Source organism: Geospiza fortis, unplaced genomic scaffold (genome assembly GCF_000277835.1).
Source record: "Geospiza fortis unplaced genomic scaffold, GeoFor_1.0 scaffold41, whole genome shotgun sequence".
Classification (NCBI taxonomy): domain Eukaryota; kingdom Metazoa; phylum Chordata; class Aves; order Passeriformes; family Thraupidae; genus Geospiza; species Geospiza fortis.
The window spans coordinates 18,472,594-18,499,869 of NW_005054299.1; the positions used below are offsets into that span (position 1 = coordinate 18,472,594).

Sequence of the window (27,276 nt, forward strand, 5' to 3'; positions counted from 1 at the left end):
CCGCGGTGCGCGGCTCCCGCAGGCGTTCCGCGTGGACGTGATCCGTGAGGAAGAGGACACCCTGGAGTTCGACATGGTGGGCATCGATGCCGCCATCGCCAACGCCTTCCGCCGCATCCTCCTCGCCGAGGTACCGGTGCTCACCTGGGGGTGCCCGACTACGACTTGCTTGACAGGGAGCGTGGAATGTCCAGCCTTGTCAGCCCTTGCGGACAGCTGCGGGTTTTGGAATGAAGCACACGTTCATTCCGCATGTGTGCTAGGATCCCAAAGAGAATTAGGGCTTTAGCAGCATGGGCGATACCGCCTAATGGTCCTAAGTGCTGTTGGTGGTGGCTGGGGGTCATCCTTTTTCACACAGCTGTGTTGCCAACCTAACAGAAGCCACATAATGCTGCCAGGTACTAAAAGGCTGAGGATGCCCCAAAGCTCTTTCTTCTGCCCTTCATCTCTTGTGATTGATTGTGTAAAAAACGGGGATGGGAATAGATGGGGTGTAAGGGTTTATTGCATAGTCTGATTTGGCAGAAATACACTCAAAATAGTCTTCGTGGCAGTTATTTGTGGGAAAGGAGAGACACTTGAGCTGGATAATCTCTTGGCATGTAGTTCAGCTATTGTCTTAGGCTGACTTGATCTCTTGTCTCCCTGAGGTGCCAACGATGGCTGTAGAGAAGGTCTTTGTGTACAATAACACATCCATTGTGCAGGATGAAATTCTGGCTCATCGGCTGGGCCTCATCCCTATCCGAGCTGACCCTCGGCTCTTTGAGTACAGAAACCAAGGTGAGAATCTTGAATAGAATAGAAGTATTGAAGGTTTCTCTCCAAGTAGGAAATCAGGGTCATGTAAACTGAGCAGAAGTAAGATTTCATATGCTTCTTTCCAGGAGATCAGGAAGGCACTGAAATTGATACTCTGCAGTTTCAGCTGAAAATTAAATGCAAACGAAACCCTCATGCTGCCAAGGAATCATCTGATCCTGATGAATTATATTTCAATCATAAAGGTGAGATTGCTCCTAAAAATAGGTGCTGTTTTTTTCTTTTTGGTCTCGGAAGACAGGACTTGGGCTGTTTTCTCAGCCCTGTGTGCTCACAGGGAGAGTTGATTCTGTTCTGCTAAACTTACTTTTTGCTATCTCCAGTCCTGTACAGTGAGTGACCTGCTTTGAGGCAGCATCTGGCTGATGCTTGTGGCTTCTCTTTGCAGTGTACAGTAAACACATGACATGGGTGCCCTTGGGGAATCAGACAGACCTTTTTCCAGATGCTGATTTCCGACCTGTTCACGATGACATCCTCATTGCACTGTTGCGACCCGGCCAGGAAATAGATGTGCTAATGCACTGTGTCAAGGGTATAGGTGAGTCCTGGCTTCTGGGGCAGTGGGACGAGGAATGGGAGTGCTTGGACTAGGGCACTGCGGTGTGATGGGGAAGGGTGGAGAACTGGCTTTTCCCCTGGGACTTTAGGCCCCAACATCCTTGTTCCCTGAGGCCTGCTCTCATCCTTGACTCTTAACTCTTCGTACAGGCAAGGATCATGCCAAGTTTTCTCCTGTGGCCACAGCCAGCTATCGACTGCTTCCTGACATTACTCTCCTGCAGCCTATTGAGGATGAGGCAGCTGAGACATTGCAGAAGTGCTTTTCCCCTGGGGTCATTGAGATCCAGAATATCAATGGTACTTTTTTCCTGTGCTAAGTGCCTTGTTCCTTGCAAGCTTTAGTAGAGTCGATTAGAGCTTAGAGCCAAACTTTGCAGAGACAAAACCACATTGTGAAGTTGTCTTGCTGATCAATGGTTCATGCTCTTCTGAGCCTGGTTTTATGGATGAGTGGCTGCCACGTGCAGATGTGTTGGGTGATGAACAGGGATGTCCCTGAAATAAATTGGATACCTGTCCACAGAGCTCTGCAGCTGCTGACTGCAGCTTCCAGTGCTGTTCAGTTGTGACACTGGGTAGTGAACTTGCTAGTGAGCTGGAAAAGCAGCTGAGTGTGGAGACTTCTTGTGTCCTTCCAGGGGTGCATGTAGGCTTAGTGTTTGGGTTTTCCTGCCAGGTTGGAGTTTCATGTTGGGTATATGCTGATTCTTGATATTGGTGTCTCCCAGCCTTTGGTGAGGGGGGAGTGCCTATTTGAGGTGAGCATGTGCTGTGACCACCTGCTGCAATTTGCCCATCTTGTTTCATCTTCTCTTTAGGAAAAAAGGTGGCAAGAGTAGCCAATGCACGGCTGGACACGTTCAGCAGAGAAGTTTTCCGACACGAGGGTCTGAAAAACCTTGTGCGCCTGGCAAGAGTGCGGAACCATTACATCTGTAAGTGCCCTGTTTTCCACAGCGTGCTGGCATGGTTTGTGAGAACAAGCAGTGACTGGCCAGCATGTGTGGCTGGCTCTGTGCCTCTTCCCACCCTCAGCATCCATACATTCAGAACGGGTGGGTAACTGCTTGCTGTGGGAATCTGGAAATTGAATCTGTTGGTGCTTCCTTCTGGCAAAGGTAGTCACTTCTCTGGCTGTGAAGATCTGGCTTGTTGCTGTGAGGTGTAAGGGAAGGTGAGGGACAGCAGCATGGAGCCAGGTGCATGGAGGCTGAGGCTGCCTCGTGGCTCTGCTGACTTGTGTCTGTGTCTCTGTGCAGTTTCCGTGGAGTCGACAGGTATCTTGCCTCCAGATGTGCTGGTGAGTGAAGCCATCAAGATCCTGATGGGAAAGTGTCAGCGTTTCCTCAATGAGCTGGACTCTGTGTCTATGGAATGACCAGGCTGTAGATGGGAAAGCAGAAACCTGCAGTGCTATTCTGAGCTTCCTGCACCTGCCTCTAGGGGGAATTCCTCTTCCATAGGCAGGAGGCTTGTTAGGGGCTTGCTAGGAGTCCAAGGACTATCTGTTTGGATTTTTTTGTTGGTAATGAAACGCAGTGAGAAGATGCACTAAAATAAAGCCTTTTTTTTTTTAAGCTGTCTCCTGTGCCATTCACAATTGTGAAACCATAATACATGGAGAAGAAAGCGGCAGCATGTCTAAAGATGAGTAACAGCATTTCTTTTAGATGGTATGCAGTGAGGAGGACTGATGGGCAGTGTAGCAAAGCACTTCACAGCAGGTCAGTGCAGTTTAACGAGTTGCTATCAGAGCATGGCTGTTTTGTGGGTGTTTCAGACCAGCTCAGGGATTGTTAATATGGTAGAGAAAAGGCTGTACTGTCAGAGGACTGGAACACCTCTCCTATGAAGAAACTGAGAGAGCTGGGATTGTTCAGCCTGGATAACAAGAAAGCTCCAGGGAGACCCTATTCTGGCCTTTCAGTATATCCACGGGGCATGGGGAAAGACTTTACCAGGGTCTGTAGCAACAGGCTAAGGGCCAACAGTTTTGAACTTGAGAAGGCAGACTTACATTGAACATTAGATATTTTTTACAATGAGGATAGAGGTAAGTTGTAACAGGTTGCCCAGAGCTGTGAATGCCCCATCCCTGGAAGTATTCAAGGCCAAGTTAAATGGGGCATTGAGCAACATGGTTGAGTGTTAAGAGTTGAAAATGTCTTGGAGTGTTGGTATGTCCCAGTTGCTGAAGTCAAAGCACACTATAGTGCTAGACCTCAGCAAGTAAGTGGAATGAAAATTTTGTTTCCTTGGGGTAGAATTACTTAAGAGTGTAAACATCCTGTTAGGGTGAACATGCTGTAGGGAGGAGGTACACTTGGCATCCTGGCTCCAACCCCAACCTGTCCCATGCCATGCTGCAGACCCAGACATATGCTGCATCTGCCTCTCACACGTTCTATCTATCTATCTATCTATCTATCTATCTATCTATCTATCTATCTATCTATCTATCTATCTATCTATCTAATCTGCTATTGCTTCACATGCTTATTGGACAGACCCTTGAAAGGCCTAAGGGTTTTGCTTTGACAGCACATACCCCTGAAGCTGTAAGCTGGGACCTAGAATTAAAACTAGCAGTGACAAATAAATACTTTAAAAATGCAATTCCCCCTCACCTAATTAAACTATATAGTCTGGAATGGTTCACCCCCTCCCTGACAGTGTACTAACCACCAGCAAAGGTGCCCCCTTTTTGGTAACTGGAATAAGGAGTGGTGAGAAATCTCCAGGCAGGCAGTCTGGTCAGACCAGAGGCCTCAGATCTTACTGAAACAGATTAAAGAATAAAAATGAAACATGACACCATGTGTATGAAACTGGAATAGCTTTACTGACATTCAGGTGTAACACAACCAGTTCAGAGACAGCTTCGGATTTAAACATTCCTACAAAAAAGGTTTAAAATCCATTTTACAAAAACCCCTTGTGTCTAGCATGAAGTCACAGAATGTTAAAAATATCACAACACAATAAATACACCCAGCCTTTGCTAGAGCCAGGAGCCATGTTAGCTCAGAGGTTAAAAAAAGTTTGAGGCTAGGAAGAAAGTGGAGGGTGCTGGTGGAACAGCAGGGGCAGGAGGGTGAGTGGATGCCCAAGGCCTGCTCTTCCTATCTGCACTCCCACGCCTCCCAACCCCAGCCTTTTTGTCCAGTCTGTCCATGTGGAGACATCACTTCTCCACCGACCACAGTTTATTACTTGTTCTGTCTCCTGGATGGCAAAACTGCCAGCTAGCTCTGGACAGACCCTCCTAGCTCCTGGGCTAACTCTAGGATAGATTGTGTAGTATTTGTCATGTAAGAAGAACCAGCTTTGCAGACTGGAGTGGCTTCATTAGAGTCCCACCACATCTAAAATCCAGTTTCTGACCTGGCTCCCCCCTGTAAACTGCAGTATAAAGCCCACCCCTCCTGCCCCACCATGCAATTCTCTGGGAAGTACCAGACTGGGTAAAAACAGAGGCTACTGTCACCTCCACTGCAACAGGGCAAGGAGATCCCTTCTGGATTGCAGGTACTTCAGGTATTGGTCCAGATTTTATCTACCCTGCGCTGGCCAAGTTCTAGTCTACAGGGCATGGAAAAATGAAAAAAACAATTAAGAAAAAATATGTCCTGCTCCCCCTGAGAGATGTCCAAGAAAGGCTGGCACAAAGTAAAAGCCTTCCATTTGGCTCTGGGTAGAACAAGCTGTATGATCATATCTATACATACATATGTATATATATGACAGTGTCTGCCTCTTTCTAGAGAGCAGTTGCACCTTAGAAAGGCTGATCTCACAGGAGATCCTAGAGCACTGCTAGGCTTCCTGGCACACAGCCCTCAGCCCAAGGCTCAGCATCCTGGAGGGAAACGGATTCAGCAGAATTCCAGTCCGCTAGGGACAAGTGCTGATAAGCATGACAGGAGTGTCCGATGTGTTCCCTACAACGCCTGGCTACTAGCACCCAGAGGAAGATTAGATTAGGGTAGCCCCTTTTCACATGGCACACTACTCTGCCTCTTGCATTAATCCTAAACCTCAAGGGCTGAAGAGGTGGAGCAAGAGTGACCCGAGGCTACAAGATGACAGGCTTTACCCTAAAGAGGTCTATGGACTCAGCTCCCACCTTGCAGAGAAGCAGAGGTCTAAAGATGCTCATCCAATGGAGGGGAAGGAGTCACGGGGAGAGCTTAATATTGACTGGTTCAAATGCCACCGCAGGCCCCATCCCAGTGTATGGAAGAGAAGGGGACAGGACCCGTAAGGGGCTTTATTCAGACAATGCTTGTGGAGGCAGTGACAAGGAGAATCTAATGTGCTTACTATGAGAGACAAATTATAAGGTAGGGGAGGAGATGGCTGCAGCATCCCAGGCTCAGGGTTCAAAGAGTACATTGAAGCCCTCTCCATCCTCGTTTTCTAGCACATCTGTCTGCAGTGATGGCTTCACCTTTTTGAAGAGAGACGGAAGGTTCCGGATATGAACCTCCTTGCGGAACTGCTCCCCAATGGGCTTCTGCAGAGGACAGACAGGCAGGCATCAATCATTACTGTCTTCATACCCCCACACAGCTCAGGGGCAGCGTGCTTGCACATCAGAGGCAGAGCCCAGGTTCTGAGCAATCCCTAGGCCTGGACTCTGTGCTTGCATTTTGAGGAATTTCAGGCCTGGCCTCTCCCAAGTGCCAGGGCACTGAGGTCACCTTTAGAATACCAGCTCCCCAGCTTCCATTCAATGTCAAAGGCTCTATCACCACCATCCTCACAGAAGTCCAAGGCCCACCCAGCAGCTTCAACCAAACATTTTAACACTGTTTCCCCAGGCACCCTTGTGCAAGGTACCCGCTGCCTCTCAGTGAGAGGCCATTGCTGGAGGGGCTGCTCAGGACCTCCAGGATGAAGAGAGGCCCTAAGAACAAACACTAAGAACATGCTGCAAGAGCCTCCTGGCTGGGAGGGGGAGTGGCTGGTGAGAGGAGGCAGGCTGGCCACCCCATCACTTCTGCAGCACACAGCTGTGAAATTTTCCTCCAGGCTATCACTTACCCCAATGCAACCTGAGATGAGGCGCTTGAAGTGATCCTTCCGGCGCTTGTCTGCCACTTTTTGCAGTGTTGGGTTGAGAAGCTTTGAATCAAACTGCTCCAAAGAGTCCAGCTGGATGTCTGGGATCTGCTCCATAACTGCCTTCAGCTCCCCATAGCGAGGGCGCTGCATGGAGAAGTACCATTAACACAGCTCTGCCAGAGTAACAGCCTGGCCCTCACTGGAGCCATTAACTCCTCTGCCCCTACCCACTAGGCATGGGATCATTTTTCACCATTCCCTTCACATTCCTCAACCTCACATTTGGATGAAGAACAGAATTTCTTACCAAGGCCTCGTAGATCTGGAAAGCCAGGTGGACAAGAGCTGCCATGCAGCCATCATGCTGCCCATGTACCTGCAAGCCCTTGAGCACACTTGTGAAAAACCAGGACACAGCATCGGGAAGGAGGTTTCCTGGAAGCACCTGGAGAAGAAGCACTGTCAGCACTGAAACAAGATACTGGTGGTACATAACCGCCTTTCTGCAACAGCTTGCTCTTCCCAAGGGAGAAGGTGCTCAGGGGTAAAGCAGCCACTCTTCTCACAGCATTCAGAGCTTCCTCTTCCAACCCTGCCAGAACTAATCCCTTCTTCTTCCCAGAGGTACCTGTTTGAGCAGTGGCCAGCAAAGCTGTGTTGTGGTTCTTTGGCAGGACAAGGTGTCCTTCCAGGACAGGGATGTGTAGGCAGTGATCAGCACTGCAGTGCAAACATCCTGAAAAGGAGTCGGAGAGGAAAACCAGTCTGAGGAACTATTTTCTACTTCCAGCATTCAAACCTGATGGGAGCCAAGAAGGAATCCAGAGAATGTGCAGGAACTTCTGAGAATCCTGCATGTTACTGTTGCTCTAGTGAAAGGTGTTCACCCAGTGTGCACCATCAGAACCATGAGGGACCAGTGTTAACCTGCTCCCTTCATCTCCCTGGGAAAGACTCTGGAACACTCATGGACTCCCTTCAGCTGCTACTCTCAAGTCACTACAAAAGCTTCTCCAAGAGCTTCTGAGGCATCCACAGCAGAGAGTACAGGAAAAAAAAGCTGGATGAAAACAGGCCCAGGATGAAGGCAGAGCCAGGGAGCACCCTGAGGGCTTAATATCCAGGGCCTCTTCCCCCAAAAGCTGAAGCTCTATAGCAGTGTGTTATAACTGGATCCCAACCCCCATTTGCTTTGTGGCTTCTGCAAGGCCCTTAGAAGCCATATATGTTCCTAAGGGGTGATTCCCACGTGGGGAATGCTCCAGCAGCCTAGATGTCTGCAGCAGTGTCTGGCTGCAGAGCAGACAAGTGTGACAAAGAGTACAGAGAAAGGATGGTGGCAGTCAGAGCACACGCTCTTACCTCTTGCTTCATCAGACACTTGCCAAGCTCGGTGAGCTCTGCGTTGGCAGGGGGAGTCACCTCCGTGGCCATCGCCTCATCATCTGCAGAGCAAAGGCTGCATTGTGAACATGGCCTCCCAAGGACTGAGGGGGACACAGGGAAGCTGCAAGAACTAAGCTGGGAGCCAGCAGACAGAATCAGTGTCCTGGCACAGCTTACCCAGGACATCTCTTTTCAAGCAAAAAGCACCCACCCTTGGTGGGGCAGGAGGGGCATGCAACTGGCTACCTTCAGCTCTTGGGAAAGTGTTCACATCCCCCTCTGCTCCTCAACCCACTTCTCTGAACCTTAAGAACCAGCTGCTCCAATATGGCACCTGTGAACCCTGCAGCACATTCATTTCCAGGCTAGACTGGGTTTTTCTGTGGCCCTCAGGCATGATGGGCAGGACAGAGCTGAAGGCTTCTTTCCAAGCCTATATCCCTGACACAGAACTTCCAGCCCAGCCTCCCGCTCAAGAAACAGGAAAGGAACAGTGTTTGTGTACACCAAGGGCAGGAAAGGCAAAGGTAGGCATTTACTTACCATCTCCGTCTACAGCAGCAGTAGTGTTCTGTTCAACACCTTTCTTAGAAACACAGCAAACAGCTGCAAAAACAGTTGCGGGTCAGAGGAGCAGAAAAGGGAAGATGCTACTGCAGAACATGCAGAGATTATCCTATAGACTCTGATGGGCTCACAGCTGCTTCAAGCTCCCCCAGCTCTTACAGGGAATCTGAAGAATCAGAAAGCCCAGTATAAAAGCTCAATACTGCACTGCCTGGAAGGCTCTAACACCCCATCCACAGTAGAACCTTCTGCACAGTGCTTGCTTCCTATGACTGAGAACCAGGAATGTGCAAAACAACTTGAAGCCTATAACCCAAGAAGAACACTGACTTAAAGCGAAAAGGGCAGTCAAGGAGAGAGAAGATTGAATTCTGTAATCTCCATGGAATCAATTTCCCCAGCCTTCCTGTACAAAGCCATGCTGACACAAAAATTCTGTCGGAGAAGGGGAACAGAAGGAAGACTGCTTTGGGGGACAGACTCCTCCCTTACGTCTGGTTAAACACATGGCAATTGCCAGCAACAAAACTGCTCTACACTTGGCTTGTCCACAAATCCATGTCCATACAGGGTTCCAAAGCAGAATGGGAGAACCCAATTCCCTGCACGACTGGATTCTTACAGGAACGGTGCCAAAACCATAGAGCCCTAAAAGCTAAAAAACGGAAGAGTATCTCTTCTGAAAGGTTTTCAATTATCTCAAACTAGGTTTTAGCTAAGATTTTGGCAGGGCTGTCTCCTATCTGCATTCTCATGGTTATGTTACATAGTATTGATGGTTATAATTAAGTTTACTGCTCATTGGGAATTCCTGTTGTCCACTCCAGGGATTCCCAAGTATCTCAGGAGACCTAATCTGTTTTCACTTACTGGCAAGATCCATGACTTCTCGAGTCAGCAGCCTGACCAGCTGTTCCTCAAGCATCTCCTGAGACTCAGGGTTGTCATCTGCAGCATCATCCTCACTGAGGAGAACAGGTTTTAGTTTGACAGGAGCCAATGTCTTCAAGTACCCCTCCACCCAATCACAGGGAATGAGTCACCAGTGTGGCTTCCAGCCCTTGCTGGCAAGGCTGCTCCTGGGCAAAGGGCCACATAAAAGACCCCATTTCCCTCTTTGTACCAGGGGGTGGAAGCTTACCAGAGCATGCTTCGCTGGTTGATCACCTGCCATTTCTGGGACAACCTCTGTTCAAGACAGAAGGAAAGATTAAATCTGGACACAATGCAAGGAGACCCAAGCAGTATCTGCTGGCAGAAGCACAACAGCTTTAAATGCCCAGACCCATTTTGAACGGCAGGAGAATTGGTAGCAAGTGTGCTGGAATGTGAATGAGCTGTCATGAAAATGAGAGGACATGGAAAAAAAACCATAAACAAACCCAAAAACTATCAGGGCTGCAGGTTAAGGAGTTGATGTCCACAGGTTCAAATTCACAGCAAGGGGTGCTGTGCAACAGCCAGGGCTCAATGCACTTTAAAGGCCCCTCTAAACATCATCAAAGTCATTAAGCATCAAGGCTCTGCCCCCGTCTCTGCTGGCTCTGTAGAGACAGACATTCCCACACATTGCTGCCAGCAGCTACAGGAGTCAGGGCTGCCAAGGAACAGGCACTGAACAAGCTACTTCTTACCATGTGCAGATAGGTAAAGAGTGGTCCCAGCATGGGGCAGACAAGGGTTTCGTAGTATTCTGCAGGGCAGGAAAGTACCAAGGGTTTCACAAACACACCTGCACAGACCAGTTAAGGAAGAGATCCAACACAGCCAGCTGTGCCCAAGCCAGCCCATTCCAGTGAGAGGCCAAGGGACAGGCACTTGGAAGCCCACCTTCTCACAGCCCTGAACTAACAAGTGGCATCTCTATACAGAAAGAACATCAGTTATTCAGCTCTTTCTCCTGACAGTTCAGCTGAGAAAGTTAAAGGTGCTTAGCACCCACTTCCCAGCTGTGAGACTGAATGTGCATCCCTGGAAAGCAGGTTGGGAAACCCACATGATCTCCCAGAGAAGCACATCCTAATGTCAAGCTCCTCGCTATCCAAGCCTCTTTGCCCCTCAGAAGGCACTACTCATCTCTCACAGTGCCTCCAGAACCACACAAATCCTTGGCATTTATTCTGACCCCACACACTGCTCGTTCTGCTCATGCCCTCCTAGCATCACACCTCACCTACACCAGGTGTATCCCTGTTTGTTTACCTCCTCAATCACCCTTCTTTGTATTGGCCATACTGAAAACAATGCAGGGTTTAAATTCATGTCTTCAGAGCCTCCCAAGCTGGCCTGAGATGGTGATGGAAGGATACGGAGCATGGGACGCAGTCGGTAATCAGGAATGTTGTTGAGGTTGTTGAAAGCAGAGCTGAGGAGCTGGGTGGCAAGACCCTCAACAGTGTAGAAATCCTGTTGCATGGAGGGGCCTGCATTTCCCAGGATGTGAAAACTTCAACAAAAAAACAAGTTAGTTACACGTCTGCCAGATAACAAGTACCCCATCTCTGATCTGCAAAGGCTACAAGTACTATCATCCTGAGACTACACAGTTGTCACATGCCTAAACAAATACTATAGAGGAATTTCAGCACAGTATCTCTTTTTTTCTGGGATACCTGCAGAGGGACAATGAATTAAGCATTTAAATACTACAAGGTGCTTTCAAGTGCTGATGTACCCTGACACATAATGAGAAGTGGCAAAAGAGACAAACTAGATCAGGGTATGAGGTAAGCGCTCCAATCTGACTACCTAACTGCAGAAGAGCTAAAAGCAGATCCGCATTTTGAGGTACTTTTTCCAGACTGTTCCATGTCTGTGTGGCAGGTTACAACCACTGTATATATGCCACCACTGCAGCTTGGGTATTGCAGGATACAGCTCACATCAAAAGTCTACTCTAAAGGAAGCCAGGACCCCACTATAACCTGCTGCTCTGGCTGTGCAGTGCTGCATTGTGGTGAGAGATGTAGTGCACTTACCAGTTGTCATAGAGGGTACAAAAGAAGCCCTGCATCCTTTCTAAGACTGTTTTGTAAACAGGAGAGTCATAAAGCTCCAACAAAGGCTGAGGGAGACCTGTGGGAAGGAATAAGCTTCAGTTACATTAACGAGAGAGCACAGTGCACCTTCAGAGCATGCTGGGCAGGCCCCAGCCAGCTTGGCAACAGCAAGGGAAGCTCTTGGCAAGAGCCAAATACGAAGTGGTGCAGCAACCCTGGGGCAGAAAGTCAGAGGTCAGCCAGGTTCAGGCTGGTGGCACCCAGAGCAGAGGTGTTTCCACTGAGGTTGTTGTAGCTGCCTTATTTCTCTGAAGAAGAACTTACTTGAGCTGTCAGAACCCAGTCAGCAGCAAAGCTGACAGTTGTTGCAGCTCCTCTAATAGCTCATATCTTCAGGTTTGTATTCTCTGCCAGGATACAAGCTACTGTTGAACTATAATATTAAAAAGTTTAGAGCAGAGATCAAGGCCCTGCTGCTTTATGTGCAGGGGCTCACAGAGTTTTTAAAGTTGCAGGAAACAGGTAAAGGAACCTGTTCTCATTTTATAGATAGGAAATGGAGAAAAAAAGACAAACCAACTTCCCCAAAATATTTCACTGTTTTTCAACCTGACATTAAACCCCAATTTCCAAAGTCATGATCCACACTTTACCCACAAGGCCACCCACTTCTGCTTGGTTGGAAAAGCTTCTGTGTTGACAGGCTCAGACCTGTTTTAAGAAGGCTCTGAAGGCCTCTTTCCAATATGCTGTCTAGGAATAAATGCCACACTGCACAACTTGGTTCTTGCCCTCCAGGACAGGTCTCTGCACCAGCACTCAGGGCTCCTTCTCAGCACTTATTCTGCTCAAAGGCAGACAATTACAGCACCCTCCAGCCTCTGCAGCCTGAAATGCCATGTTTCCAGAGACCACCATCACCCCACAGATGAGATAAGCAGTTTGGTAGTGTACCCTACAATGCATGCAGAAGAAACCAATGTGTCTGAGACAGTAACTTATTTATATCTTGGTTTCAGCTGGTTCAAATCATCGCTGAGCTGCAAATACTATGAAGAAACTGGTCCTCCAGCCCTATTTCACTTCCACTGCTATGGACAGATCACTAAGTCAAGTATCTCTAAGAATCTGCACACATACTCCTCCTGAAGAGAAACCTCTTACCTAGAATGGCATTCTTCTCCACTTCCAGCATGTCCAAGGCCTTTGCAAATGTATCCCCCAGCCTGGCCACCATCTCTGGCGTGTAGAGGTTGTTGTGAGTCCTGAAACAGAAGAGCACTTGGTTTATACTCATGTAAATCAATCCCTTTTTGCCCTTGACAGTGGAATCCTCCTTCAGCTTGTGGACAGCTCTTCTGAGGCAGATGATGAGGAAGGTGAGACCACGCACATGTGCATGGGATCCCCCTTCCCCACCTGCAAAAATACTGGGGAAGCTGACCCAACAGAGACATGGAGTGACTCCACCTCATGTCCTGAATCTCCTGGCTGCCCCTTCCACTTATTTCAGTTCATCCCACCCCTTGCAAGCACCGGCAGCAAAAACTCCCAGCAATTCTCCAGATGATGCTGGGAACAACTTATTAGCTTGGCCAAAGGGATCCAAGAATGTATTTTTAGAACTGACAAGACATGGATTCTGTCATCTCAAAAGGTCTTCTGCACCTAACGCCCCTGCAGAGGGAGGGGCTGCTTCAGCTCCAAAATACACACACTGCCCCTCAGGGATGGGTCACAGCCCCCAGAATGGCAGGTGGCATTGGAGAGACTCTAGTGAGAACATCAGTCCAATCAGATGTTACTCATGGCAGGCACATCTGCCCCCTGGACAACACATCCAGCTGGGAACAGTTCCCAATCATAGGAAGTGGCCACTGTCAGCTGTCTGCAAGGGACACCAATTCAGCCATGGGTGGCTGCTTCTTGCCATCCAGGCCAAAATGGGTCCCCTCTCTCAGCCAGAGTACTGACGCTCAGAGCTGGACTCGGCAGGGGTGTCTCTCTCACCTACCTCTCTCCTTTGAGACCTCAGACCTCCACTCTGGGTGTCGCCAGCTGCACACAGCACAAATCCTGCAGCCTCCTCCAAAACTGCAATGCCATTGTACCTGCTGCTAGAGGTGATCAAGGGCAACTCAGTATCTCCCCCTCAGCAGCGTTTCCCAAAGCAGGGGGTACATGGGAATGGCTGGGGGAAGGGAGGGTGGACAGACCTCAGGATGTTCTCCAGAGTCTCAGCTTTCACTCATGTAGTAATTATTGGGTTTTGGGTTTTTTTTTCAAAGGTCTACTTTCATAATTCTGGCAACTGTGATGCAGTGATGTCTGCCTGCATTTGCAGAAAGCTCCAAAACCACAACTAGCCTGTTTCTCTCAGCAAGTGTTAAATACTCCCCTGCTCACTGCATATGAGGAAGGCAAGTATGTGAACTTCATGAGAGAGAGCTATAGAAATGACTCATACTCTCATTCTGGGCTGGATCTAACACCATGCAACAGGCCTCAAATGGGCACAAGCTGATTCTGCTTTGCCAAGAAGGGCCAGGGCCAGCTTCCACACTGGTTAATGCTGCCCCACTGACTCAGAAAGCTGTACATTTCTGCTTGAGGCTATCCTCAAACCTAGCCACTAAAATAATTCTCTTGCATGTCTCCTGTCCACTCCATGTCAGTGTTGGCCTTGCCTCATGCTGGGCAGAAGGCCAGTGGGGCAAATGCAGGGACTGTGTAATTGCAAAGGTGAACCCTGAAATCAGGGGCACTAACTCCAGCAGGACAGGCCAGACAGTCATATCCTGAAGGTGTGGTCATGGTCCTTACTTGTTTCAGAGTCCTTGAAGCATTTTCTTAAGTCTGCAAGTTGGGAGGCAGATGTCCACTTACAGGGCAAGCTGTCTTAATACTCTGGCAACTTCCCAGTGGGAATGGAGAGAAAATGGCCAACCACCCACTCCCTATGGGAGTTAAAAAGGCATCCAAGAGCCCTCATGTATGATGATGTAGCCCCTAGGCATGTTCCAGCTGAGACTTATCAGCACTCCTGGGCACCCCACACACAGGAAAACAAACTAATTTCAAGAGACATGCTTTAGAAAAGACAAGCGAAGGATATGGCGGGACTTGGGGAATTTTCAGTGATGGTCACAGCTCTGCTAGAAAGAGAATCCGATGCCTAGAGAGAACAGCTTGTAAACCAGAAGATGAGTCCTTTAGGACAGTCCATGATTGAAGAATCTTTCCAAAGTTGTCTACAATGAAAATGCCTACAGCATCCATGTCTAACCAAGAATTCTTTCATCAGCATTAATGCTTTGGCAATGTCAGCATTTCATCATCAGGAGTTCCAAAAAAGCTTTTGTCTAAGCAAAGCATTTGCTGAGCCTGAGCACCTAATTTGCAACAGAACACGAGCAAAATCCCAGCACAATAAAGGTTCTGCACCAATCAGGTCATGCAGCTACTGACTGCAGAACTGCACCAAGGTGGCTGAAAATCATGACTTGGGTTTAAATTCAGGAGTGAACGTTTTAAGCCAGTAGCTAGAAAACACCTAAATAAAATGAGGTGCCACAGAGGACAGGAGAATCATTACTCTGAAAACTGCAAGCAGTGATTAATAAAGCAACCTCAAAATAATTCATTTAACACAGCTACCAACACAGATACAAATACAGGTAGGCACAGTAAGATGCCACTCAAAGCTACTTTATTATTCCATTACCTGGACTACCTCATTCTTCTCAGTTTGATCTCACCCATGACCTCCCTTCAGGCTACATACTACCCTGGCAAAGGCCCAATGGTTTAACAGCTTCACTGCCTCTGTCTGCTTACACAGCAGCAGAATACCATACACTATCCAGAGAGCAGCAGTCCCACCTGCTCAGCCTGGAAACCCCCTCTGTTAGCACACTGGTGGCCTGACTTGGTGCTGAGTTCAGCTGCTCAGCAGGATCCATGCTACTGCTACTTGCACATCTGTTAACACAGAAGCCATCACAGCCTGCAGGGACTTCCATATCTCTGTCCCAGGGTTACACGTGGGCAACACTGGATGCTGCTTATCCATACAGAGAGCTGCCCAATGGCACAGATCTCAGAGAAGCATCTATCCCCAGGTAGTAATGTAGCTACATCCCTGAAGGCATCCTAAACACAGGCAGCTTTCCTGCCAGGCAGCCTTCCTCATATCGTCATACCTCCTGCCTGCTGACGGGCAGCTACAGATTCCATATTCTCCTGTGTGATCCATATTAAAGAGGGCTTGAGGATGACATACATGGAAAAGCACCTGAAGTCAGCAAAGAACACAACAGGAGCTCCATAGCACAAGATCCAGCTTTGCCAAAAAGATTTAAGCATCATCATCAACACCAGCACTGAACAACTAGGAGCTTGCAGTTGTCAAAGAGAGTCCTATATATCCAACAGAAGCAATGAAAAAATATGAAGCAAAAAAAGATCCACTGTTCTGAATACATCATTCATTAGTTCTTGTTGGAGCATCCAGCTTAAGAAAAGCCCAAGTGAAGTACAGGTTTCTCCATGTATGTTACTACCATGTACACAGAAAATATTTTGGTCTGCAGGTGAGATGCTTGAACACAGACATTTTATCTCAAAAAAAGCCCAAACCAGCCATGGAGCCCCTTCCTTTATATCGTGGATAGAGAACATAGCTCATGTGTTCTCTTGGAGGTGCTAAAAGCCAGGCACAGAGTTTCTGCTTCTTCACAGAAGTGGTGACAGAAGATGGATGACAGTTTCCTAGGCCTGTTGTAACAGAGATCCCAAGTGATTTTACTGAGGCACAAGTTCTGGCAGGAACAGTGACTGCATGAGGAAGAAGTGTCTGTTGCAGCCTGTACAGACCCTGGGCACCGGTTTAGTTGCTCTCACACAATATGACACAATATGGCAAGCACTGGAAGAAATTGCATAAGGCTGCCACTACTCAGGTGAACTCTACCTAACCTCTCCCAAAAGCTCATCAATAGGATCTTCAGCCTTCCAGGATAAAAGGCAAAAACACTGTGGCCATTGGTCACTGTGCTACAGAGTTTAGTGATGAGGAACACTGCCAGTGTGGGCCAAGACAGCATGTGCTTGTCCAAACAGTCCAGCATGTTGCTTCTCTCTGGAAGCAGCACATTTCTGAGCTCAGTGAGTACTAAACATACTTGACTAGACAGAGCTCAGGCAACAGAGCCCCTTCCCTTACAAACCCAGGAGCTGAAAATCAAAGTGGATCTGCAAATGCTTTTTCTCAAAAGGCCCCTGCCAAGGACAGAGCAGCAAGTTTTCAAGTATGTAACATGTTCTCTTACAAAATTGTCCCATAAGTCTGGCAAACTCCCAGTGTCAGGAGTTACCCTGAGAAACTTCTCCTTTGTAATTCTGGGAACTGTGTTCTTCAGGATTTCCCTTTTCTGCCTTCTCTTGCTGCCCCAGACCAACACACCACTGGTGACACGCAGAGAGGCACTGCATGGTAGCAACAGCCTGAGAGTATGCATCCACTGATTTCAAGAGCAGACAGTGCTTCAGGAGGCCGCTGCTCATGGTCAGCCAAGCCAGCTTAATTTAACACTGAAGAGAGAACAAAGCGAGCAGGATGTGATGAGAGCTGGGACTGCCCTGGTAGTGACAGGAGAGGTGGCCTTGTAGGGGCTGAGGGCAGAGCAGAGATGTTAGCTGAGAAATCATTAACTGGGTGGCAGAACTACAGCAGTGGAGGTGGGGGAAGCAACCCCAGCACAAGCTCCCATTAGCTTTGATGGCCTCCTGCAGGCCAGGCCAATGAACATTGAGAAGGCTCCAGTTTGCACAGTGCCATTCCCCACTGTGAGCAGTCAGGAACAGTACTTGGGCGCTGGCACCAGCCTGTATTCCCACTGGCTTCACTGGGCAAACCATGCTCTGATCATTCCACCTCTTTATCACAGTTTGGCTTTCAGAGATTTATAAGCCAACATAAATGATTTCAAATCAACCTGACCCACCTTATGAGAGCAAGTAAATTGTCAAAAAGCTTCAGGACCTGCTCAGTGCAGGGATTACGGTACATTGGAGTTCCACTGGGCAGGTATCCCAAAAAGAATCCTCCAGCTTTTGCCTCTTCAGTAGCAGCAGGCCAACGAGCTCGTTTCACAACTCCCAGAATAGTGTACACACAAAAGCTTATCTGCAGCAAGAGATGTGGAGAAAGCATTTCTTAGCCAGATCACAGTCTGAATCAACAGGTTCTCAGAGAAACACATCATCCCATCTCAAAGGGAATGCTCTACAGTGAGCCTAACCTGGTGATAAGAACAACCTCTGGTGAGTTTGCTGCCAGGAAAATGCAGCAAATGATCATGCTGTATTCCATCACCTTCAGAGAGCCCTGGCCATGGCAGGATGGCCTAGGAATTCACTATCAGAAAAAGCACCAATGCATACCCTCTCAAGAGCATGCAAGCAGCCAGGCAGGCTGCTAAAAGTAAGGGTCTAGACCATCAGTTCCTCATGTCCTTCATGAGGGAAGATGCAGTGCTGGGACAGATAGAGGATCTGAGATGACAGAACTGCATTAGCCCCAAATCACTCTATGGACTACATTTCAGTGTCTTCTACAGATCTGAGGACAGCAACTCCGTTTGCAGTTCAAGTGAAGATTTTACACTAAAAATTCCACACAAATCTCCTCAGATGAATTTTAATTATATTCTGTGCTCCAGTCTGAGCACAGTGTTTTCCTGGTTTAAAAAGCACAATTCACTGTGCCATATTTCTAAAAATCATGGAAATCAATTGCTTCTCCAAAACCAAACTCTATTATAAACAAAGAGTAGGAAACAGTGTGCTTCACTCTGATAAATAATGTTGTTTTGCATGGCCTGCATGCTCTTTACTGTAGCTTAAAGAGCAAAGGCCAGCCTGTTATTCTGCAATCTAAAGAAGTACATGATCACAGACCTTGTGTGCAATCACAAGAGAAATGGGGATGGAAGGAGGCAGGTCTCCTTTCATTAAGGATTACACCTCTCCTGGTAATGATACTCACTCTAGACCGGTTTAGGCCACTAGGATCTTCCATGACTGGATCAGCAATTTTGTTGTCTGCACCCACGTAGGATATAAAGGCTTCAGGATCTGAGAGGACTCTGGCAGCAGCAGAAGACAACAATGGGATTATTGTTTGTACCAGGGAATTTAAGCAGAGCTTTGCACTGGCAATGTACACCTCACAAATACAGAGCAGGCTAGAGAGGCTAGGTAGCACTCCATCCTCTACATAGGAACATGCCTAAAAAGCATCAGAGATGGGTACACTCTCCAAACATTATCAGTTCTCTTGGGCTGCGGGGTTCTAAAAGATTCAAATCTCTTATGAATATAGCCGGCCTGGGAAAACTCTTGTGCGTGCCCAGCTACCCAGAGCTGCAAGACATCTCAGTTTTAGTAAGAACTCATCTTCTTACCTTCACCTGGGGATAAGCAAGGATGTCTTTTATTTCTTATTTTATGCAAATGCTTTGAGCATGCTGGGGAATGTTCCTTTATTACCTTAAGCAATTCTTACCCAGAAATTTTCAGCAAACAGCATTTAGTCTGTTGGCAGTTTCTGAACTGTAAAACTATTATCACAATGACTGCCCACAGCACAGGAGGTCAAGAGGCAGCCCACCACCCTCCTATGGTTTGTGTGTTTCCTTACTGGGCAGGGCATTACCTCTTCAACACCTGCAGTTCAAAGTTGGAGAAGAAATGACCAACAGAAAGAAAAGTAACCCATACCTCTGCATCTCTGGGGAGAGCCACAAGCCAGCCACAGGAGCCATGAGCTCCTCCAGGAAAGCCTTCTGTCGCTCATAGTCCTTAAACTGGTTGCTGATGAGGACAAGGGCCTCCATAAGAGCACACTTCTCCATCTGTGTCAGAAGCAGCTCATTTGACAGCAGCTGTTTCACATGGTTGTACAACATCTCAAAGTTTGGCTAGAAAACACATCCAAGTGGAAAAGCATCATGCATCTGGTATGGAGGAGGGCCACTGGGGGAGGTAGAGAAGGGGTGTACTGTACAGCTGGAGGAGAATGGCTGTTACCTTTTCTCAACATGGCCATCTCCTCCTCACACTCAAATTTCTCTGCATGTTCAGTCTAAGGGAACTTCTGTTCTTCCCTACCCCTCTATCATTATCCTGCATTCATTTTACTTTAACTCTCCACAATGACTGAAATAAGAAAAGGAAATCTCTCCCTAGGCAGTTATATCCCTTAAAGCAGTGTCACACCTCAAAACAGTTCTGGTGCTTTTATTTGCTCACAGAAAACACCTTGCTTCTTTGGCCAGACTCAGGATTCATCCATCTCTTTGCTTGTGGTAAGTAACAACTCATATGGTTACAATGAGTGCCACAGGAATTCTTGCACTTCTTCCCTTCCTTCTCCAGTTGCCACCGCATCTACCCATAATTCTGTACAAACATTAGCAATCATCCTCTTCAGCAAAGTCCCCTGAACATCTTTTGGGACAATCTCTTTGGACTCATCTCTCTGGGTCCTTGGCTCTTTCTAATGAGGATGTTTGGGAAAGAGACAGTTATAGCTCAAGGACCAGTTAAGTGGAACAAAAACCAACCTATTAGTTCTTAGCATCAATTATAGAATGCAGACTGGAACCTCCAAATTACCTTAATTAACATCCTTTAAAAATGTCTTTGTTTAAACTAGCAATATCCTATGGTCCTCCCATAATCCTAGGTCCCACTCCACAGAAACGCATCTAAAGAATGTTGCATGCAGAGACTGTTTACTTCAGAAAAATGAACAAAACACAGCTCATGGAATTTAAATGTATTTGTCTTCTAATCTCAAGCTCGTCCAGACAACAAATACTCTCCTTTTTCTCCTATATTCTGCTAAGTAACAGAAGAAAATCTAGTGATTAGCTATGCTAGAGTCTTCAGCTAAGGAATTAGCTGAGACCAACACAGGTGATAACATAGACATTCAGCAAACATTCCCATAAAACCAATGCAGTGCTGCTTGTATCTTCCTCATCATCCCTTTCACATTTAACCCACCAATCTACAATTCAACTCCTCAGGCAGAAAATCTTTCAGTGGGGAAGAAAAGAGGTACAGGGAATGAACCACTTTGCATTTGTGCAGGAGGAATGTCTCCTGCAAAGAAAGCAGAGACTGTAGCCAAGGAAGTTGAAGATCCCACAAAATCCAACTGAAACTGAGGCAAGACTCTTCATGACAGTTGCATTTACATACCAGGACAAGCTGAGGGTAATCCCGGCACATCTTTATGATTGAGGAGCACGCATGCCTTCTCACATTCTTCACTGCTCGAGTTCTAGGAGCCTGGACAGACACAACAAACTTCAATGCAACAAAACAAAAGTTCAGCCAAATGCAGGGTATCTTCAAGAGACAAATTCATTACATATAGATTTCTGCACTGTTGAGCACAGATCAAAAAAACATCTCCATGCCTCCCCTGCTCCCTCCAAACAATCATGCAGCAACCAGATTTCCTCTGAAGCAGTAGTCAACCCAAGCAGTCCATGTTCAAACAAGCTGTACTTCAGGAGTGAGGATGCCATAGCTCTTACTCACTATTTCAAGACTTCAGGCACTCCTTAGGTAACTGGCAGGTTTAAAGCCATCCTTCAGAGCCATTTATGCCAAGTACTAAAAGAATACCCAGAGCTAATGAAGGGATTTCACTCTCAGGAAGGCCAGCACTGACTGGGGAACTAAGTGCACTGGCCTTAGAGCACACCTGTGGCCTTCTAAGTTTGTGAGCCAAAGCTTAGTAGGCGACGTCAGCCACAGAGATCAGCAATATCTAGACGCCCCAGCTTTTTCAGGAGCAGAACTATACTTGAGAAGCCTACTTCAGCAGAGTCTTCAGACTCAGGATGCTCCCTCCACTAGAATATGATGGGATCCAACTGTTATAACTCATTAGTAGATAATAATTCAGACGTACCTTACTTTCTTCTACAACTTCAAAGGTAACTGAAGCAAATAGCTGTGAGAAAAGGGAGGAAAAATACAAAAATTGTATCATTTGTTAATATTTAGAACTCATGTCTCTTTGAGCTCAAGGAACAGGTAATAAGGATTTTAATGCAATTTCATTGAAGTCAGTGAAGAACCCCTGAGCGAGCTGAAAAATGAATCATCAATACAGTGACACCTTGAAATAAAACATGGCCAGAGCATGTAATTATACTAATATTTAAGGCTAAAAACTACAAAATTTGGGTTAATTGACATTACTCTTCTTGTGACAAGTCTCAGTCTCGGTTTCTCCCATCTTTAACATGAAGAACAGTCCTTCCCTGACAGCAGCATCAAGAGGACTGACTCCTGCAGTTTAGTCCAAGAGCCCTGCACCACAAAAAGCTGATGTAGTTTTAGCAGGATCTGCATGTACCTACCTTGGAAAGTACTTGGGGGAGGTATTCTGGTCGGTAAGTGACAAATGGAAAGAGGGCAGAGACATTGGTGAGCACACAGGACAGGATCAGAGGATCTTTTGTTTCAAAATTAAGGACAAGCTGCAGTAGATCTATGCCATCATTCACAGGGATTTCCTACAAAGGCAGCAAAAAGAAAGGAAAGAAAAAGAGAGGCAACACTCAATACTTCAACCTGTAGTATACTTCCTACAAAACCTAGGAAAAAGGCTGAGGCAAAAAAGACAGCAACATCGCCACTGTTGATAGGACAGTCTTGAGACATCAGTCTCTAGTCCCCATACTATTGCTTACACCTCTGGGAAAGGCACATTTCCTCTCTCAGGCTGTCTCCCAATTCTCCTCCTGACATTGTCCAACAGATTTCAAGCTTAACCAACTGTTCTGACCCACATAATTATTCTACTGTGATTAGACTGATGAGTATATGAGCAGTTTAATCTAATAAAAAAATCAAGTCAGTCTACATCAAACTGATCCTTCTGATTTACCTGCTGTTGAACAAGAGAGAGAAAATGATCTCCTACTCTCTGGGCACAGACTCTCTCATTTAGTTAGAAATAAAAAAAAATTAAAAGAACTAATAAGAGGATAATTAAATAAACTCGAGAAATTTTTCCTTAAGTAATCTCTTCTCTAGCAAGGCACTATGTAAAAACCTGTCACCTGAGCACTCTCCTGTGACTTCTCATCCCATAGTGTCCAAAACTAAGACACGCCAGTATGAGTTTGGTGTCATCAAAAGAAGGGTCATTATTCCTCATGAGAACGGTTCACCAAACATTCTGGGTTTTGCAAGGAGGTAACCACTACTACAAACTGCTCAAGGATAACAGAACTGCAAAACCCCTCTGGTGTCGACCCAGAAGCAGGCAGGAGAGAAGGCAGGAGCATGGGATACACATACATCTTTGTCCATGGTTCGAAACATCTGGCTGATGACGCTCTCTGAGAAGAAGGTCATGGCATCCCACTGCACAAAGGATGGAGAGAAGATGGAGCAGAGACCTTCGCCTGTCTTAGCTGAAAGGAAGAGAACACTGGAGCTCTCACCATGCTCCTCAACAGTATAGTGGACTAAAAAATGACAGACTAACAGCCTGGCAAGTTCCTGTGCTGCAACACCTTAGCACTCACAAGTATTTTAAGCACACAGCTCTCCCTGCAGATGCCTGGCAGGGATGCACTGGGAGCAATTAAGGTAATCCCGTGTCATTTGCTTAATTCAAGTGAAGGCTCCTGAGGCATAAATCTTTGAGGTACTGTGCAGAGCAATATGAATAGATCACAGAAGAGAAAAGAAGGGAGACCACATGCCCGGGCTCAGCACTGCAGGCAAGACTGCCCTCAGTGTGACTTTGCAGAGCACCAAGCAGCCTTCCTTCAGAGCAGGGAAAGCAAAGAGAATGACAAGAAATTTGCCAGATAAGCATAACTTCCCTAACAAAAGTAATAAATACATTACAAAGATAAAATGGCCCAAATAATTGTAAAATTGTATCAGAGTGACAGCTGTACCTGTTCTGCAGAGAGATTTGGGGTAAGAAAAGGAGGAGCCACGGGCTTTACATTACTTTTTCCATATGTAGACTTGAAAGGGATAAATTAGGGAAGGGGTGGGTTTGACTTCATTTTGCTTTTAACTTGCAAAAACCTTAAAATCCTTAAAATCTATCATGGAGTCTTGGCTACCACTTAAACAAGGCCAAGAAATTTCTTCTTGGCTTTAATTATAAAAATAAATCCCATATCCCTAATATTTTTCAGGTAACCTACAGTTCGTGGGTCCAGTATCAACAGGAGCTGTGAGTTGGTACTTCAGCCATTCACCAGCCATTTGGAAGCCAGTTAGAGGGTCCAGACGACAAGCCATCCTCATCACCTCTCCTTGCTGGGCTCGGAAGGCTGCAGGGAAAAATCACACACCAAGAAACCAGCTGATGCTGCAAATTTTGCAGAGCCAGGACTTCTGCTTTGGCAACAGCTGTGTAGTGGGCACAGATACACAACCAGTAAAGCAGGTACGACAGGATGGGCAATTTCTGAAGTGATTTAAGTAGACTAAAAAATGACAGACTAACATTAAAAAAAGTACAATTAAAATGCAGTATGAATTATGAAAATCTATGCTGATGCCTTTTCCTGGTCTTAAAAAACTGAGAGCCAGACATGGTTAAAGGATAAGGGATTTCTACCTCGGTATTTTAATAAGGATCCTTATTGGTGCACCACCACGCCAAGGTGCATTGTGGCACCTTTTACCTTACCAAGGTGAAAATCCCTTATCGCATAACCGTGTCTGGCTCTCAATTTTTTAAGACCAGGAAAAGGCATCAATGCTAAACCAGATTTACTACAATTAAGCCTCTATTCTTCATTTAAAATATGCTACAAACTATAAATGTTTGCTGCTTACAGAGCACCTGGGGATACTGAGATTAAATACCAGCATTAGAGAACTATCACTTCCTTTAGCTAAACACTTTTCCTAGATTATGCAACTAATGACAAACAAACTTGATCTCAAAACCCAGTTGCCTTGTTTTCAATTTCAAAGACACTAAAGACAAAGTACAGAACAGGAATTTCACTTGTTCCAAAATATTCCAGTGCATGACCACACAAAAGAATCAGCTCTGCTGACTACACAAATGCAACTTGCATTGTTAATTAAAGTTGTGTTGCCAAGTAATTTCATTTTGTGTTTCAAATTAGTTATATTTTCTTATATATGTAACGTCTTCAATATAACTTAACCCTCTAAAACTATTTCAGATTCTGGCTTTGTGCATTTAGCTACTTTATATTTTCTATCCAAAAGGATTTCTTACAATAAGTAAAACTATCTAGTAAGCAATAAAAATGAAACACTTAAAATCTTCAGATATAAATGTAAAAAGTAAAAATTTATGTAATTTCTTCCATGGATCCTCCCACCCACCAAGTTAGTACCAAATTACACCAGCCAGTGAGAACCAACTTCAGTTTTGGAAAGAAAAATACAAGATGAAAGAAAAAGTAAAATCATTAATATCCAGCGCTGGTTTAAGATTCTTATTAAATTAGGCTATTGTAATTGCTCAAATTTAGCTATTGGTACTAAACCAGAAGCTTCCTACCAGGGCCAAGACAGATTCTTTCTGGAATGACATCTAAAGTCTTTTGTAAGCTGCCTTCCTCTCCTAATCTGAGCATGACTTGAGGCTGTTTGATTTCCTCCTCTAGGTGACCAAAAGACACATTTGCTCTGATACCAGAATGCTATTAGGCCATCTATCTGACCAGCCAGCAAAACAACAGCAAATACTAAAATTAAACACATGAGCTGCCCCAGGAAAATCCTAACTTAATTTACTCCAAGATCCAGACTTAAAAAGTTGAGAAACAAATGGAAGCTGCCAAGCCAATTTGGTAGGCTCCAAGCTCAGCCAGTGACTAAAAGGAGGAAGGACGGACAGACAACAGAATGCAGAAAAAGTCTTGGCAACTTACAGTTGAAGAAGGCATTGAAGTCCTCATCACTGTCAAAATCAAAACGGGAGTATTCACAGCTGGGGCTGTCTGCTTTGGAAGGAAAGCCGACCTGGAGACAAAGTGGAAAAGCTCAGGAAGAAAAAAAAGTCAACCATTACAGCTAACACCAGCTTCAAGGAGATGAAGGCTGGAGGCAAGGAGCAAGATACAACTGTGCTCAACAGCCTGGAGATCATGTTTGGCCACGACACAACAAAAATGTTGTTTCTTCCCCCATGACCCACAGGCCACGTCCACCAGGCACCTTCCCAAAACCACCTGTGATTTCCACATACCTTCACCAGGTTGGTCATGGATGCACGGAGATACTTGGGAACGACAGCCAGCAACAAAGGGTCACGAGACAGAACTTCATGCCGAAAGAGGGCTCCCCATGTGATCTGGGTGGAAGAGCGCAGAAACTGGGGGAAGAAGAGAGAAAAGAGACAAGCAGAGCAGGATTTCAGTGCTGAAATTTCTACTGCTAACATTAAGTGTTGCTATCAGAAAGCAACAGCAAATTATACTGACTATTAAGCTGAGGCTAAGGCACATTGAAGGCACACTGCAAATTCCCAGAAAGCCAACAATTCCTAATACTAGGACTGGCTGCAAATTCTGCATTTTCTACTCAGTTCTCTGTGTCAGGAACTGCTCCTGATGGTGTGGTAATAAGTAGAAAACACTCTGCCTTCCAGGCCTTCAGCTGAAATGGAGAGCCTAGAGAGCAATATTTAGCAGCTGAAGTTCTGTAGTTTTCTACAGGCCAGCTCAATTATGCATTAACACACACAGACACACATGAGATTTTCAGCCCTTTACATACCTGGCTGGGATGGGTTGTGAAGGCTAAAAATGACTCAAGGTATTTTCCAAAGTTGGCTGGCGTTTCCACATTACAATCTGAGCCCTATGAGGAACATGAAGTATTTCAGACAAAATACTAACTTTATGGCAGGCTGGGCTCACAAATGGTATGTTTCAGGGTAAAGCAGGAGCACTACATCCAAGGCCATAGACTGTAAAGGAGCAGAGACAGAAACACTGAACAACTGATTTTTTTCTGAAACCACTACAGCCCAAGGAACATCAAGTTCTGTTGACCAGCCTGGAGGTGCTGGGGACACCACCACCCTCATTCAAGAGTAACAGGTGACTTCTCACACAGTGGAGCTCCATTAAAACCAAATTTACAACCACTGCTGCTGCTGTGAGTCACAATTTCAATTCTATTAGGTCAAACCCACACAGCAATACTAAAGTAGTACAATTCAAACCAAAGAATTTCACAGGAAAATACACCCAGATAATTTCACTCAATTTCTCCAAATTTTCTCCATTTTGTGTATTTAACATATGGGTATCCATGACCAGTAACTTTCTTGGAAGTTTGTCAGGACATTAAGTTTTGCCCTGAGCCATAAACTCAAGGTTTTGCATCTTCTCAGAAATTATAACATGATCTGGTGCCCTGAAGATCCCTGAAACTGTACAGCTCAGTGCTGCCTCTCCTAAGTGAATCTGAATTAGCAAACTCAATCTCATAACTTCATTATGGATTAACAGCTCCTACTGCCTAACAGCAAGCGGAGTCGCTGCAAGCAGTAATGCACTCTGTATGCTGTCCATTCTTTTTAGGGATGAATTCTCAAGGATTGTTTTTGGTTTTTTTCTTTCTCTCCCTATGAGACTTTACTTTGCTCTATTGCTTTTACAAGCTGGTTGCTTCAATCTCCCCACAAACAGCATCTCTCAACAAGCCTGCCTTCTTCATTGTAGAAGCACTCAGTTGAATGGAGAGAGTGGGAATTCAGCACGAGCATGGCATGAACAGTATGAATTTGCATCTTCATCCCAACATTGACATAAAG

General features: G+C 46.1%; 3 protein-coding genes across 7 annotated transcripts in view; 1 reads left to right on the top strand and 2 right to left on the bottom strand.

Moving 5' to 3' along the window:
• Nucleotides 1-75, bottom strand: part of YIPF3 (Yip1 domain family member 3) — a 5,853-nt gene extending 5,778 nt beyond the window's left edge. Inside the window, exon 1 of the mRNA XM_005416344.2 lies at nt 10-75. Coding sequence (XP_005416401.2) covers nt 10-75 — 66 coding nt within the window. The remainder of the gene's footprint in view (nt 1-9) is intronic.
• On the top strand, nt 16-2,966 carry POLR1C (RNA polymerase I and III subunit C). Its single transcript, XM_005416345.3, has 7 exons — nt 16-130; nt 654-786; nt 891-1,010; nt 1,214-1,366; nt 1,537-1,686; nt 2,208-2,324; nt 2,649-2,966. The coding sequence occupies exons 1-7, from the start codon at nt 74-76 to the stop codon at nt 2,765-2,767; spliced, it is 849 nt and encodes a 282-aa protein (XP_005416402.2). The 5' UTR covers nt 16-73; the 3' UTR covers nt 2,768-2,966.
• Nucleotides 2,967-4,208: 1,242 nt separating this feature from the next.
• Nucleotides 4,209-27,276, bottom strand: part of XPO5 (exportin 5) — a 29,228-nt gene continuing 6,160 nt past the window's right edge. For 2 of the 5 annotated variants that reach the window (XM_031060100.1, XM_031060093.1), the window contains 23 exons: nt 26,232-26,315; nt 25,702-25,827; nt 25,385-25,475; nt 23,669-23,797; nt 22,800-22,915; nt 21,854-22,009; nt 21,400-21,441; nt 20,679-20,768; nt 19,191-19,390; nt 18,457-18,556; nt 17,414-17,595; nt 12,573-12,673; nt 11,388-11,484; nt 10,719-10,855; nt 10,044-10,141; nt 9,551-9,597; nt 9,280-9,374; nt 8,386-8,448; nt 7,819-7,901; nt 7,085-7,192; nt 6,764-6,901; nt 6,436-6,600; nt 4,278-5,905 (listed from right to left, as the gene is read on the bottom strand). In XM_031060100.1, the coding sequence (XP_030915960.1) occupies nt 5,765-5,905; nt 6,436-6,600; nt 6,764-6,901; nt 7,085-7,192; nt 7,819-7,901; nt 8,386-8,448; nt 9,280-9,374; nt 9,551-9,597; nt 10,044-10,141; nt 10,719-10,855; nt 11,388-11,484; nt 12,573-12,673; nt 17,414-17,595; nt 18,457-18,556; nt 19,191-19,390; nt 20,679-20,768; nt 21,400-21,441; nt 21,854-22,009; nt 22,800-22,915; nt 23,669-23,797; nt 25,385-25,475; nt 25,702-25,827; nt 26,232-26,315 (2,589 nt within the window). In that variant the 3' untranslated portion in view covers nt 4,278-5,764. Of the gene's footprint in view, nt 5,906-6,435; nt 6,601-6,763; nt 6,902-7,084; nt 7,193-7,818; nt 7,902-8,385; nt 8,449-9,279; nt 9,375-9,550; nt 9,598-10,043; nt 10,142-10,718; nt 10,856-11,387; nt 11,485-12,572; nt 12,674-17,413; nt 17,596-18,456; nt 18,557-19,190; nt 19,391-20,678; nt 20,787-21,399; nt 21,442-21,853; nt 22,010-22,799; nt 22,916-23,668; nt 23,798-25,384; nt 25,476-25,701; nt 25,828-26,231; nt 26,316-27,276 lie in introns of all 5 variants that reach the window. The other 3 variants (XM_031060098.1, XM_031060111.1, XM_031060087.1) reach the window with 2 other exon arrangements.

Bases quoted from the DNA above. Each gene is read 5' to 3' on its own strand.
- POLR1C (XM_005416345.3), top strand. From the start codon at position 74: ATGGTGGGCATCGATGCCGCCATCGCCAACGCCTTCCGCCGCATCCTC. The intron at 1,687-2,207 runs GTACTTTTTTCC...TCTTCTCTTTAG, and splicing joins TGAGATCCAGAATATCAATG to GAAAAAAGGTGGCAAGAGTA. The intron at 2,325-2,648 runs GTAAGTGCCCTG...GTCTCTGTGCAG, and splicing joins AGTGCGGAACCATTACATCT to TTTCCGTGGAGTCGACAGGT.